Source organism: Solea senegalensis, linkage group LG21 (genome assembly GCF_019176455.1).
Source record: "Solea senegalensis isolate Sse05_10M linkage group LG21, IFAPA_SoseM_1, whole genome shotgun sequence".
Lineage (NCBI taxonomy): Eukaryota > Metazoa > Chordata > Actinopteri > Pleuronectiformes > Soleidae > Solea > Solea senegalensis.
The window spans coordinates 9,442,065-9,457,240 of NC_058040.1; the positions used below are offsets into that span (position 1 = coordinate 9,442,065).

A 15,176-nucleotide genomic window follows, 5' to 3' on the forward strand; every position below is an offset into this window, starting at 1 on the left:
TATTTCAGTTTTTGACAATGCTCCTGTGAAACACATTCATTTCAACCACATGCACTTGCTGTATATTTAAAAAAAACAACGTTTTGTTGTATAATTTGTAGGGGGGGTGGGCGGCAGATGGCAGGTTGATTGATGCATCACTATCCAATTATTTTGTACAGGCAGTTCAATATGATTGGATGGTGTTTCATTTTTGTGACAATGCATTTATGAAGTGTTTACAATCGGGTTGTGAAGAGGATTCTAAGCAATATGGTAAAAAATTGCACCAGAAAATGATCTCCCACTCTACCTTTAATTTCAAGTCCATTCCCATTTAAAGAACCAGCTGTTTACAGCAGTGTTTACTGGAATTATGTGTAAGATAAGATGAGATTTAAATGTGCATTTTATTCTAAAGGTGCATTTATCTTAGAAATGAGGTATTGTGAAATAAATGGGTAAACCAGACAATACCCAGATGTTGTTTTGGCTGCCGTTGGACACAATGGACATGTGCTGTCAGCTCTTCATTGTGTTCTCAGGTTTTGTTAATCTTTGAAATGATCTTGCTTATTTGGCCTTGGATTGTTTTGAGAACATCCATGTTGTCCCCAAAAAAAGAAACAGTTGGGATTTAAAGCAATGGGAAAACTTAATGTAGTGTTATACTCGCCTTAATTTACAGGCTAGGCAAGTGTGTGTATGAATTAATATATATGTATATATAGAAATAATAATAAAACATATTAATACATACATGTGATGTTGAACATCGGCATATTACAAGTGGACAAAAGGAAACTTTATTTAATTTATCAACCACTCAATTTAGAGTCTTTTGATTGCTATTTGAGGGCATGTATGTATCTTCATGCAAAACTCTCCAATTGCACAGTTGTAAAAACAAATTGGATGGTAATTTAAATGCCAACAAAACGTTCACATTCTATTTAGTTAAATATTCACAATTTTGTGTTTCCCAAAGGGCTTTGACAGTTGATGAAGAATAGTGGGAGAGTAATTATTAGGCTAATCTGTAGAAGTCAGGCTCCCACCAACAAAAACCTGCAACAAGAGCCTCATTTCCAACTTTGTAGCAGTGTTATCTTTGTTTAGGCATTCTCCACAGTGTTGTTTTTCTCTGATAAGAGCAGAACTTACGTCGGAATTACGTCTGAGGGCACATCTGTTTGCAGCCAACTCCGCTTGTCTTAATCAAGGACCTGATAAGACCTCTACTGGTATTGGCTTTACACTTGATCATTACCAAGGCTTCTGTGGCTCTGATATTCCCACTGAAACCTTCTGAAATGTTGTTTGCTCTCTGAAAATGAACACTGCCCATTTCGATATCTGTTTTTATTTATTTTCTTAAATGGTCAGCAATTGCAGTTGTGGTGAGCTAATTTTTAGTTTTTCCCTACATGTTGATATCTCATTGGATTACCAAATTTCATTCCCATGTGCATTGCCAATGGTTCAGTGCAGCTGTGCAGAAACAGCGGCGCAGAACAGAAACTGAACCAAAATATTGTGGCTTATCATTTGTTGTCGACTCGTTGAAGTAAAATGAGTTCCATTACTCTTTTGCTACTCGGTGTGTGTTGCTTCACGTGGTGTTTGTTTTGTTTTTTTATGCCGTCTGTGTTTACAAGGTGTTTTAAGACAAGAACGACCTTCTTGAGTCGTTTAATCTTGGCGAGCTTCAAACATATTTCACACGTGCAATTGTACCATTTGAAAGTTATGTAAGGAGTCTTATCAAAGCAGTGGCCTGTCTGGAAACCTTTTACGAAATATCAGGTGTTCATGAAACTGATTGAGTTTTTTAATCGAGTATTGCTTTATTACTGTGGATTATGGATTCTTGCTGATCTGCTAGTGAGCTCATTCAGAGCTATGCATTTTTTTTTCCTGATTTTCAATTAATGACAAGGCAATTTCATATAGTCAATTGCACAAGTGATACTTTTAACTCATTAAATACTGTAAGCTGCCACAAGTTTTTAAGGCAATGAGAAATATTTCTTTGTGTTTTTGAATGATTTGTGGGCTGGCTCGATTGTCCAAATGCTGGTGTCATGGAAAAGGCATGTGTCATCTCCCAGCAAAACCAGAGATACTGCCCTAATTGATCCTCACTGTCTCTTGTTCCTCCTCTCTTGCCCTCTGTCTTTCTCTCTCAGGGATCTCATTTCTTGTCCGACCATTCACTGCCTCATTCAATTAAAGTACAGTGGTTACTTAAATGGCAACTTTGTTAATTTACCCAAACACAAATCGGCTATTTGTCCACTTCATTGTTTGCTGATGGACAAAATGGACAAAAGCCAGCAGCTTCCAAAGGATCCTTGTGCAGCTATAGAGCCCGAAAACAGAAGCGAGAGTCCTGGAACTGACCAGAGATAAACAGAGCTAAACTATTATGTAATCAAAGAGTGCGTTACATGCATATGAAAAGTCTGACTTTAGTTGAACAAAGACAATAGTTTGGTTTTCTTGATATCATGTAAACACATTAGTCTGACTAAAATCGAGCTAGTCTTAGTCGGACTAACATACATAATGCGATTCATAGTCCGATTACTCCCGCATGTATACGCTTAGTCGGACCAGAGTCAGACTTGGTGTTCTGCGCATGCACCAAAAAGGTCAACAGGAATATGCACTAGCTTATAGAGACATACAGCGCCACCTGTGGAGGCGGAGTCAGACATACACGGCCAATAAATCAATTTTCTTCTTCGCATGTATACTCGGACTCTGCAAGTGTTCCGATTGCCTGTCTTAGTCAGACTACGGTTTTAGCTCAATTAAACTGTGCATGTAAACGTACTGCGTGTAGATAGAAAAGTAGAGGAAAAAATAACTAATACTGCATATACTGCACACTTCGAGCTATGGTAGAGAATTATATTCAATTTCCATTTATCAAAAAGTCCTGGTTAAAATGTCTTCCTCTTTTTTTTAACAACAGTGCATCATCATTTCCATCATAGCCATTTAGCCATTAATGTTTGCAGCAAACCTTACTTTCTCCAACTTGGAACAGTGCTTCATGTATTTTTTTTTATTTCCGCAATCAGATCAACTGATAGACTGAGAGAAAGAAAGACCAAAGTAAAAGATACAAAATAGAAACCACTCTAACTTTGTCTCTGAGCCATTGTCGTTTTGTTTCCGGTACATTTGTGCCATAACAATTCATGCTCAGATGACGCAGGGAATAAAAAGACCGCAGGGCAGTCTCGCCACTTTCTAGCATCTTCCTTGGGTATCCTCTCTACACTTTTATTGTTGACAAGGGTATTAGAGTGTGCGTGTCAATGACATTACTTATACATTGTCTGAAAAATACCAGATTCCCCTCACACATTATCCATGTTTACACAAACAAAAATCAGATCTCCATCACTCATTCTCTGAGAGTCTTAACGTCTTTTGCACAAACAGCTTTATTACTGTATCTAACAATCTTGTAATTGTTGTAGGGGCTGAGAAAGGGAAAAAAAAGTGCCTGTCACTGATGCCAAGCATTAAAACAACCAAACACAGCAGTTAAAGGCTGGCAAGCTCACATCCTGGGCCCTAAAAACAAACCCTTTACAAATTGTCTCGATAAAACTCCCGCCTCCCGCCCCCTCCCTCCTCCATTTGCACGTTATGTTGCCACATCATTTAAACAGTGACTGTTACATGTTGGCATTGTTTTGCTAGGCAGAGGAGCCAGCGAGGCCCATGCGTCTTTTGTGAGGTTCTTGGGGAATACCACATCCACCCTGCTGAATAACAAGACCAGACAAACTATGTGAGCAATGTGCAAACAGGTCATGTTACACACAAAACATGCTTTTGACAGCAGTGTAGCAGCTCTCAAAATATATTACTCTAAAAGCCAAAAAATGCGTGTGACTTTAATAAGAAATAGCAACTTTTATGAAAAGAACGCCACCCTAATGTCTTTATTGTCATATATTCCTATAAGCATTTAGCACTGGAATGCCATCTGAGTTCATTTTTTTCTCTCACTGTGTTTTGTGGTTTCCTTTTGTCATTCTGTTGTTTTTACCGTGGTAACTCTGTGGAAATACTCATCAAAGCTTATAGTTTGTCATGACGAGCTACAAAGTGTTTCTCAATACTTAAATTGCTTATGTTTCTCAATTCACATTCTGCTGTAAAAACGCTATTTCTATGAAGACTGTGAAAAGGGTTTGACAATGCAAAGTTGTCAGCTGCGTCTCGCATTGTGCAAGTCATAAAATACCTCTCCCAATGTATTTTAGTTCAGTGTTAGTCAAACGTTCAAAATGGTGAGACTTATCAACCGATAACACGTAGTAATATAGCGTTCTTTTAATCCTTACGGTTTCGTAATTTTGCAGATGAATATGTGTTTCACCTGTTTCTTGAAGAGGTACAGTAATGCCTTGTTGTTTGCACTAGCTGCCTGGAAATCTCACAGAGCAGTGAGCAAATATCATTTTTGGGGCATTGCAATAGTAGAATTAATGTAGGCGATCACCTGGGGCCCCCGAGATAAGAGGGGGTGCCCAAGAGCAGGTGCTTACAGTCACAAACCACTTCTTTAGACACACCCATTCAACTATTAATACAAATATCTAATCAACCAATCACTTGGCAGCAACTGAATGGTCAAAGGTCTGTATTTGTATAATGCTTTTCTAGTCTTGCTAGTCTTGCTTTGCCATTCACACACACTTTCACACAGAACGGGGAAGAAATGTGATTAAAATGACTTTGAACATGGTGTAGTTGTCCATGCCAGATGGCCTGGTCTGAGTGTTTCAGAAACTGCTGATCTACTGGAACTTTTACACACAACCATCTCTGGGGTTTACAGAGAATGGTCTGAAAAAGAGAAAACATCCAATGAGCGGCAGTTCTTTGGGCGAAAAATGCCTTGTTGATGCCAGAGGTCAGAGGAGAATGGCCAGATTGGTTCAGAACGAAAGAACTATAACAGTAATTTGCAACAGTAATTCAAAACACCACTCATTACAACGAAGGTATGCAGAAGGCTATGTCTAAGTGCACCACATGTCCCACCTTGAAGCAGATGGGCTACAGCAGAGCAGCAGACGACCACAATGGACACTTTTAAAAGGTACACATAATACCTTGAGAAGTGGCCTGTGAGTGTACATGAGTCCACAGCAGTGACAGTTTTGTGAGAACCCTCTTAAATTTTATGGGTAGCTATGTACTGAAAACTGCAATGGCACTATGGTTAGAAGCACCTTAAAAATGCTCAATGCCACTACCTTACTATGCTTCAGTTTGATGTAGGGCCCCCTTGGGTCCTTTTTACCTGCTATTTTCAAGTCTCTTGAAACAGCCCTGGTTACTCTGTGCTGGTTGAAGAGTCGACCGATGCTTTAACTAATGTTGCCCTTTCCCACTTTCTCAAAAGTGAACATTATTGCCCTTTTCACACCAGAGATTAAAAATACTTATAGATTGATAGACTGTACTTTATTGATCCCACAACGGGGAAATTCACTTGTACATGTTACAAAGGACAGAACAAAACAGAGTGGCATAGATTACCTAAAGAAACAAATATTAGAATAGGATAAAATAAATAAAATAAAATAAAATGAAATGAGGCATACAGAAAATATTTACAAAAGTGGCTAATGCTGCTAATTATTGCACAGAATTTGACTATTGCACGTTTATTGTAGTATATTCAAGTAAGTACCTGGAGTTTAAGCATCATGTATTTCCCGCTGCTGCTAGGATACGGACAGCTTCCTGTGTACCATTTTTTTATCCTTTTTTAGATTCAGTATGATCAGCTGCTCCTCATACTTTTTCTTATTCAGAAGTACACCGATTGGCATTTTCAAAAGGACATGTAAAGGTCATACACTGTCTTTCTCTATTCCAAGCTGTGTGTCACCATACTTGAGATGCATTACGTTCCCTCATTGTGCCCCCATCTCCGATTGCACTGTCTTGAACTGTTCACCATGGTTTCTTATCGGGGTCCAGAGTGGCCCTGAAAGCTGTCATGGAACCCGGAAAATTGTGATGCTTGACATTTTCAGGGGGAGGAACTTTGTCCTCATAGAGGTCTGGCAGTCAAGGCAGATGCACCTTTACTTTTCTTTACGCTGCCAGTGTGGAACTGGATGTACTCATTTCAAATCCCTGAACCCTACATCCTTGTTCAGAGCACACTTTCTGAAAAAAAACAAAATGTATGCGATGTCAGTGTATGGTCAGATCAAATGTTCTTTTCTAGCGAGATCCCTCTTTCCTGAAGGTTATTATCTCTCAACCCTACACAAAACAACACAATTTCAATGTATTTATAGACCACTGTTGTATAGCAATGCATCTATCTTGTCGATGCACAAAAAGTCATATGTGGACTTCATTGTGTCTTTTTTTTTGCTCTTTTTTTATCTACATTCAAAAAAAGCAAGAAGTATGTAGTTTACTAGTTGATGTCGTGAAATATTAGGTATTTCATCACAAAGCATTTGCACAAGTTGAGGGAGATTGTGAAGTGTTTTGGTCAAGGATAAGCAGGAAACGGCTTGTCCTAATATTTCTCACTCACTTTCACCATTAGTTTCTTATTGGGATTTTTCACAAATTCTTGTTTCTGTTTCTTTTTTTTTTCCTGTCATGTTTAGGTTTACTCTCAATGCAGTGGATAGCCGAGGTAGTCACTCCGAATCAAGCTTCGTCTCTGTACGGACATCCTGTCCGATGGTGGATGACAGCCGGGCTGAAGGTACGCTGCTCACCTTTTAACCACTCTGCCTCCTTTCAACATTTTTGTTTCCATCTCTTGTCTAAACCGTACAGTGCATACTCATCCGCTGTCATCCAGGTATATTTTTTTCTGTTATTGCAAGTCTCATTCGAATTTTTTGTGGCGTTATAGTCCCATTTAGACCAGACAACAGTAGGTACTGCTGAGCCGGTAACTGCTCACATGTGGCATTAAAATGTGTCAAAGACAACCAGAACTGTCTTGAGAAAAGTGCAATTTCAACAATATTATTGTGACCGGAGTAACCGTTTGCAGGTATCTGTAACTGAAAAATATCATATCACAATAGGATTAGATTCTAATCATAATGTGGAATTTTCACAAATCCTTCCTGGGGGCCAGATTGGACCCACTGGTGGCCCATGGGCCATATGTTTGACACCCCTGGTTTAGTCTTTTTGGCAGTGTGAGTGACAGGTAGAATAGAACATGAAATAAGATTTTGCTGTCAAAATAAAAACATTCAGTGTTAATATTGCAGAGGAGGCGGTCTCTCATGCATTTTTGCCACGTGTCCTCAAACTACCTCCAAAGACACATTCAGGAAAGGGGTGAATCTAGTGTATTTGAAACTTGACATAAGTTAGGGAAGTTAATCATTTATTTTTCATCCAATACATTCTGTTATTTGCTTTCCTTTCTCATAACAAATCCCCCCCCCTCTCTCCCCATTGTGCCTCTGTCTGTCTCCTACTTCCTCACAGAGATTGCAGACAAGGTGTACAACTTGTACAATGGCTACACCAGTGGTAAGGAGCAGCAGATGGCCTACAACACACTGATGGAGGTCTCGCCACCCCTGCTTTACAGAGTACAACATCACTACAACTCCCACTATGAGAAGTTTGGGGACTTTGTGTGGCGTAGTGAGGATGAGCTGGGTCCCAGGTGAGCCGTTTAGTCCCATGAAGGCTCACAAGAACGCCTCGCATGTTTTCCACTTTTCCACTTTGTTCAGGATTTTATGTGATTTTACGGTTGTTTTCTCGTCTCATTTTTCCCAGTCTGTCACTGCGCATACGAGTCTCCTTGTCATCTTGTTTAATGACGTGCTGTTAAGGATCAATTACAGTCATCCTGAGGTTTCTTACATAACAAAAGCACGGGCTGTCTGGACTGCTGCTGCCAGAATCAGACAATTCAGTCATTCCTCATGGTATTGTCTGCGCTCCCACGAAGCACTGGCGTTGTTGATGAATTGGCCTGTCCCCCCTCCCCTTCCCCCATCTCTCTACAGAAACCTCTTCTGAAAAGCAAGCGAGCAAGGTCACCGTGAAAACTCCACAGTTACTGTCGCGCCTCGAATTACCAGTGTGATGCTGAAACCGCGTTTGACCGCCAAGCCAAACACTAAGTTTGATAGTCACCGAACACCAAACTCAACTTCCAACTCCCATTTCCTCCTCTTTCTCATAAAAAATGTTCCTTCATGTCCACATCGTGCCACTCTGACATCCCCACACTCATGACCCCTCTTTATGGGGACACCCCCACAGACAGATTGTTGTGTGAACAGACATTACGTCACCATGGACACAATGGAATGTTTACTGACTAACTAAACTGCACAGAGGGGTAATAAACAATACATAAAAAAGTATAAAACTTGGAAGATTTATGCCTGACAAGGCATTTGATCCAAAGATGATGAACCAACTGCTTTGGTTGGTCCGTGTGTTGGTTTGTCCAATTATGGTCCAATGTTTTTGTTTGTCCACCCCTACTGCCTGGAAGCAGCCCGTTCAAGCCATAAATAATATAATAATTGCGGAATAAGTTTCGTCTGTAGAAAGATTATGCTTCTCTCTGATTGGTGAAGGGGGGTGGGAGGCGCGGGTTGGCCACCAAAACTTAATATGGGGATTGAAGGTGGTCAAATAGTGTGTTTGTGGATGTGTTTGTGTGCGGGCACGTGTGAGAGGTGGGGGCAGCTTTTGGATGAGCGAGCATGGATTATTTACTGCCTGAAGTTGGCAGCGTTGAGCCTCGTTGGGGTAATTTACAAGCAGGCTCTATTGGTGGTGCCTTTTTAAAAGGTAACAGAATGGCCAAGTCAAACATTAGCATAGTCAGCACTCCGTCAGGAGCTGAGAATCCCAGGAGCTGTTCCACCAGCATTGTTTCAACTGAACACTAGCTCCTTTCATAATTGTATTGTGCTATGATCTTCTATTTTTTTTTTTTTTAAACCTTCACTGTAAATACAACCATTATCTTGTACTTAAGCATTATTTTCCCACAAATCCGTCTCCCTTTATTTAGTGTTGTTTTTGGTTCTGAGGTTTAATTTCATAGAAACGGTGTTTTGTGTTGTGATCACTTCAGAGGAACTCTGTTGCTTAAGTTACTTTTACTGACATGCCGTGGTTGCACCATGGAAGTCTGGGCATAAATAACATAATGAGTCCCCCCATTTTCTTTCTTTTCAGTGTTTTGGTGCTGTCTTGTGTGACATACAATGTGTTTAATTTGTCCGGCGCTCACGTGTTTGCAAGCCACCCTTCATTATGTGTTTGGTATTCTGTTGTTTCAGACGTAAGAATTTAAGGGAAATGAGAAAATACCCCCCCGCCACCCCCCCTTTTTTCAACAAATAAGTGAAAAGGATGTCTGTACTCCTTTCCTAACCAAAGACAGATGTTGATGCTCAGCAGACACTGCTTTTTCAAAACAAATGGAATTTTGCCCTTTTCCACGTGTGTTTTCCTCATTTCAGTATCCATATGAGTCGAACAACCTTGAGTTCTTACGCTGTAGGTATATCTCTGTTTAGTAAGTTTTACAACTTTTTCATCTTTTCCAAATTGAGCTGACATATGGCCTCCTTCGCATCATAAATGGCAAGTCCAGACTCTTGACCTGGAGACAAATCTTTTGGTTTAACTCACTCTAGACAAGCTATCTCTGGTGCACTGTTCAACGAGCGTCAGTGCCTCAGGGTTCAAAGTGGGTTCAAGACCATCAGAATGACATAATAACACTGGTAACACTGAACGCTTTATTTTCATGCAGACATGGAGTCAGACAAAGTGCAAGAGAAAGCCAACTACTGCGTTTGTTTGTTTTTGTATCGTTTAAATGTTTTTTGGTTCTTTTCCCCACATTGTGGCAACAAATGAACCAGCAGTGAGGGTTAGGGTGAAGAGGCAAATCTGATCTAGCTTATCAGGTAGTGTGTCCTGTTCGGAATAAAAGTTGTGAAAACCGACGCAATCGCCGACCCTTCTTGAACCCCACACACGTGCCTCTCCTAATGTTTCATGAACTGTTTTTACCATTTCATGATTTTCCTAAATAGTGGAATCTAAAAGTGTATCATTAAACCGTTGGTGCAATGTGGCAGATTTTATATCTTAGACTTCGACTTCCTTTTATTGTCATTGCACAGAAAACTCAACAGTGAAACTGGCAACCAGAAAAAACACAGCATTGAATTGTGAGGTAGTTACTGTAAACTATAACTCAAGAAAAAAAATAAATAAGTGTATATGTATATAAATATACATATAAATACACAAAAGTAGTGCAAAGATAAAATATAGACTTAAAGCAAAAATGAAAACTGTAAGCAAATATAAACAATATGAAAAATAACAGTTAAAATATTATATCTGCATATGTCTGTATTTTACCAATATTATAATCCACAGCTACTTTTAAGTTGTGTAAATGATTTGTTCCTGTAATCCAGGGGTGTCAAATGTACGGCCCGCAGGCCAGAACTGGTCCACCAGTGGGTCCAATCCAGCGGCCAGGATGAATTTGTGAAATATTAAATTTTCATTTCCAGACACCTTTAAATGGTTAACTTAGGTATAATATTTTTTGAAATTGCACTTATTTTTCTCAAGAAATTTCCAGTAGTTTTGTAAAAAGATACTTAAAACAAGAAACATTTCGACAACATCAAGACTAATGTGCCAACATTGTCAGTGTTCCACAGCTTTGTGCTTTCATTCACACCATGTTCTATGTGCAAGAATGTAAAACAAAAGGCATGCGATGACAATCACATTATTCAAATTGTATTTTTTTTTTATTGATGCCGATAAATTTTTTTGTTTTTTGTTTACTCCCTCTCAAACAGAAAAGCCAACCTGATACTTCGCAGAGTGGAGAAGATCAGCCACTACTGTCGCTCGCTCCTGCGCAGCACCCACATCCAGAGCCGCACCGACACCATGGCGTACGTCTTCTGTCGGAGCGAAGAGGGCCGGCCTCCCGGCAACTTAAGGCATGGCTCCTTGCACGAAAGACGCGCCTCCTGCATGGAGAAGCTCATTTCGGTACAGCGCAACACATACAGCAACACCAAACTCCGATGAGACGAGAGCTCGGACGTGATCGGCACGTCTTTCTCCTTGACAAAATGACATCATCGATCGATGTACTCGGTCACGCCGCTCTGCAGCAGGTGTCTCTCGAGTGACTGGTACATTTTGAAAACCAGGAGAGCCCACCCCCCTCCCTCCCTCCCCCACCACCCCACTCCCCCAAAAAAAAAAACTCCCACAAAATTCACTGGACATTGTGGTAAAGCTACCGAAAAAACATATTTTTGTGTGGCCTACTTTTATTATATTTGAGAAATAAAAGAAGAAATGTATGGAGTGATCATTATGTCTCAAATGCAAAATGCCAGTGATTGCACATATCAAGGAGAGACTGCAGTGGGGACATGTTAAATATCATCCAGCCAAGAGAAACTGCTTGGCTTAAGTACTTCGAATGTATTATTGTAGTTCCTTTTTGGTGCTTTGAGGCTTATTTGGAACACATAACAGAAGGGGGAATTAATAGCATAACTTATTTGCCTTTACTACCTTCATTTGAAAGGTGAAACTCAAATGTGTTGAAGCCATTTGGAAATCACTCACTTGTTTTCAAGTTTACATGACATAGAATTTAAAAAAAAAACAAAAAAAAAAATCCATAAATTCAATTCTGTGAAGAATCTTTGTAGTGACTAGTCTTGTATTACATTTGATGGACTCAACTGAAACTGCAAGGCTTTGTGTGGCGACAGGATCGATGAAACGGGGCCGGTTGAAATTATGCAAAGACTAATTCATAGAAATTCAATTTAACGCTGACATCGAAAGGGGATAAGTATTGTAATAATTGTCATGCCAACACAGTTTTTCCGATTTTTAGAATAAAAATATTTATTAAAACTAGACAGCTGAACCAATGGTAACAGTGTGAGGTAGTGAAACGTGAGGAATCACTGATTGTAAGGTCACCTGTGGTCCTTTTAATACACTTGTTTTCCAGGCCAGTGTCATAACTTTAAAGCCATGGATATTGTGTTAACAATGCCTTTTTTTTGTCTCAATATTTTCATCTCATGTTAAATGAATTGTAATAATGAATATGATATTGTACATTTTAAATTGCAAAACAAACAAAAAAAAAACCAGACACCTGTATCATGTGGCTTTGATTGTCTTTTTTCTGAAGAATGTGAAATATTAAAAAACAAAAATGTATATATTAAAAACAAAAAGGCAGAAGGTGCTTCTTTCAGCTTTATATAGTAAGACGATCGTATCACAGACGGTGACATTGATTTAGGTTTGTACTCGAACAGCTGCGGAACATTTATCTAAACCTATTCTAACACACAAGTTCCAAAACAATTTAAATTCCACCACAAACATAATTCATTCCAAAATTGTTTATCACACGTGCAGATGGTTTCCTCATGTATTTATGGACGGTTGTCTCACTGCATCCCCGATCTCCATGAATATTATCGATTATTACCCACCTGGTAGTTATTTTCCTGGTGCACAGTGACTATTTTTTGCTCTACTTAGAAATACCGAACATACCCTTGGGTTTGAATCACTAATGCAGTCCAGTGGAGGAACTCATTCAAACCAAAAAAAAAGTGACTCAAATGCGTCACGTTAACAATAACACCCTGCCAGTGGACATCTTATTAGAGCTAATTGCCACAGCATGTTAGTTAATAGCCCATTTGATAAGCTGGTACTCGATATTCCCACATTTCCCTGTGTAATCTTGAGTGCTCGTCTTGTGGTGTGTTAACGTCACATTAGAGGAAACCAAAGAATGGGATGTTGTTGCCTCAAAGCGTTAACACATGTCAGAACACCCACTCATCCACGAGACCAATTGTATTCCTGGCTTCGGAATCCACGACGAGCAACGCATATTTTTGTTCACACGGTTTTTGTTTTGGTTTTTTTTTTTATGAGCCAGAAATTTGTGACCCTGCGATGTTAACTCTTTGTGTTAAACTAAAATTTATGAGGCTTGGCGAAAAATACTGCAATCAGAGAGAGGTTTTATCAGCTCTTTATTTTGAGAATGTATTTATTCATTATTATTTGACTGATAGCAGTGATCTGGGTTACGGCTAATAATCCACTCGGACCATTGACGCCAGCATGTAGCAGCACAGAGAACAACCTCACAAGTGGTCAAATGTAACCCGATGTGATTTTGATCAGTTGATGTGGCTCATGTGTCCTGACATAGGATTAGGATCTGAATTAATCAGCTGTTTCATGATTAGAACACAGAAATATTAAAATATTCATATTTTCCTTAGGTGGTTGTAGAATGCAATCCCCCAGGTTTTACCCAACACAATTCCACGTTGAAAATATTTACATTGAGCTGAAAACGGGGGGAAATCATTCACTGAAATAACAGACAGCTATCCCCTATGAATTACAATTTATATCATTAACTGAAGGTGACTATGCCTCTCTGCATGCTGCTGGGAAGCATTTTCTTTTTCCATCTCCCTCAACAAACTATTCCTTTAAGCTCAGATCCAGTTTCTTTCCAGTCATGCAACATTAACTGCACTTTAAAAATCAGTAGCTTGATGTTCATTCTCACAAATTAGGCCATTAACGTCATTGGGGTGCCAGGAACAGAACTCACATTTCCATGCCAATGTATCAATGGAGGCTTAAAGAATGAGTTCCTCTTTTATAACCACCTCAGCCCATTATTTATTTTTGAAAGGGCTCACTATGGATCTCAATGACATCCAGAGAGAGCGCACGCTTGAGAGGCACAAAAAAATAAACAACAAGGATTTCGGAGATGGCAGACTTAACCCCATTCACGCAACAAGCTTCTGGCGGCCTCTGTTGGTCATACTGGCAAGTGCAAGTGTGGAAGCACAAACAAACAGACAGAAAGACAGACACACAGAGCCACTTTTTTGTCGACATTTTGGACGACATACCATAGAAAGAATTTTTGTCACAATTTAGACAACATACTAAAGTATATACCCACGTAGTCCTCCCATTTCAGATCAGCTTCTGTCAAGTAAGTGTCAATTATTTTGAACAACTCATCTGCAGTGGCTCTGGTAGTGACACGTTTGCAGAAAAGCAAATCTTCGCCATCAATGAGTCTGACGTATGCTATTAATAAACAGTCTTTGTTACTGTCAGTAGCTTCATCCACCTGCAGCGCAAAACGGTTGTCTCGTCTTTTGTCATTAAGCTCCTCCTCTATGTCATTTGACATGTCATAAATGCGCCTCGCAATAGTTTTTTCTGACAGTGGAATAGCCTTTAGTTTGCTGGCTGTTGCTTCATCAATCATAGTTGAAACCATATCATTAGCGGCAGGTTAATTAATTAATTGAATTAATTCCTCCGCTATTGTGTGCGGCTTTTTACACTGAGCAACTCTGTACGCAACTGAGGCGAGTTGAGCATTTGCAGGCACAGAAGCTGCTTAAATAAAGCAACTCTGTTGTGCACGACAGTTGACTAGTTTTTTTCTGAAGAAATCAATTGGTTCGGGATGTGAAAGTGCCGTCTTAACTTGTTTGGCTTCATACTGTCAGAAGCTAATATTTTGAAACACACGACACACTGCGGTCACTGTTCATTACCCACCGTTGTACTGGTGAAGCCGAGGGCGAGATATGCCTCATCATATTTTCTTGTCTTTGTTTTGGTAGTTGTGGCATTTGGTGTGGATTCATCTTCTGCTTTACGTTTAACATGGCAGTACTTTTACAAACTGTGCCACCCGTAAGGGGGCCCGCGTCATAACTCCGGGCCCCCCCTAGGGGGCACGCCCCCCTGTTTGAAAATCACTGTACTATAGTATGTCATCCAAAATGTGACAAAAAAGTAATTCTATGGTATGTAGTCCAAAATGTGACTGTAAAGTCATACTTGTTGTTTGTCTCTATGTGTGTGGCCCTGCAATGGACTGGTGAACTGTCCAGGGTGTACCCCGCCTATCGCCCGATGCAGATGACATTCACACAGCACCCCCCGCAACCCTCTGGTGGAGGATAAAGCGGTAGATGATGACTGACTATACTATGACTTTTTTGACTGATTTTGGACGACATACTAACCTAAGACTTTTT

At 39.8% G+C, this 15,176-nt stretch overlaps 1 protein-coding gene across 2 annotated transcripts in view; it reads left to right on the plus strand.

Moving 5' to 3' along the window:
* LOC122758175 (astrotactin-2-like) overlaps nt 1-11,579 on the plus strand; it is a 170,213-nt gene extending 158,634 nt beyond the window's left edge. For both annotated transcript variants that reach the window (XM_044012144.1, XM_044012146.1), the window contains 3 exons: nt 6,651-6,751; nt 7,498-7,681; nt 10,881-11,579. In XM_044012144.1, the coding sequence (XP_043868079.1) occupies nt 6,651-6,751; nt 7,498-7,681; nt 10,881-11,118 (523 nt within the window). In that variant the 3' untranslated portion in view covers nt 11,119-11,579. The remainder of the gene's footprint in view (nt 1-6,650; nt 6,752-7,497; nt 7,682-10,880) is intronic.
* Nucleotides 11,580-15,176: the final 3,597 nt, after the last annotated feature.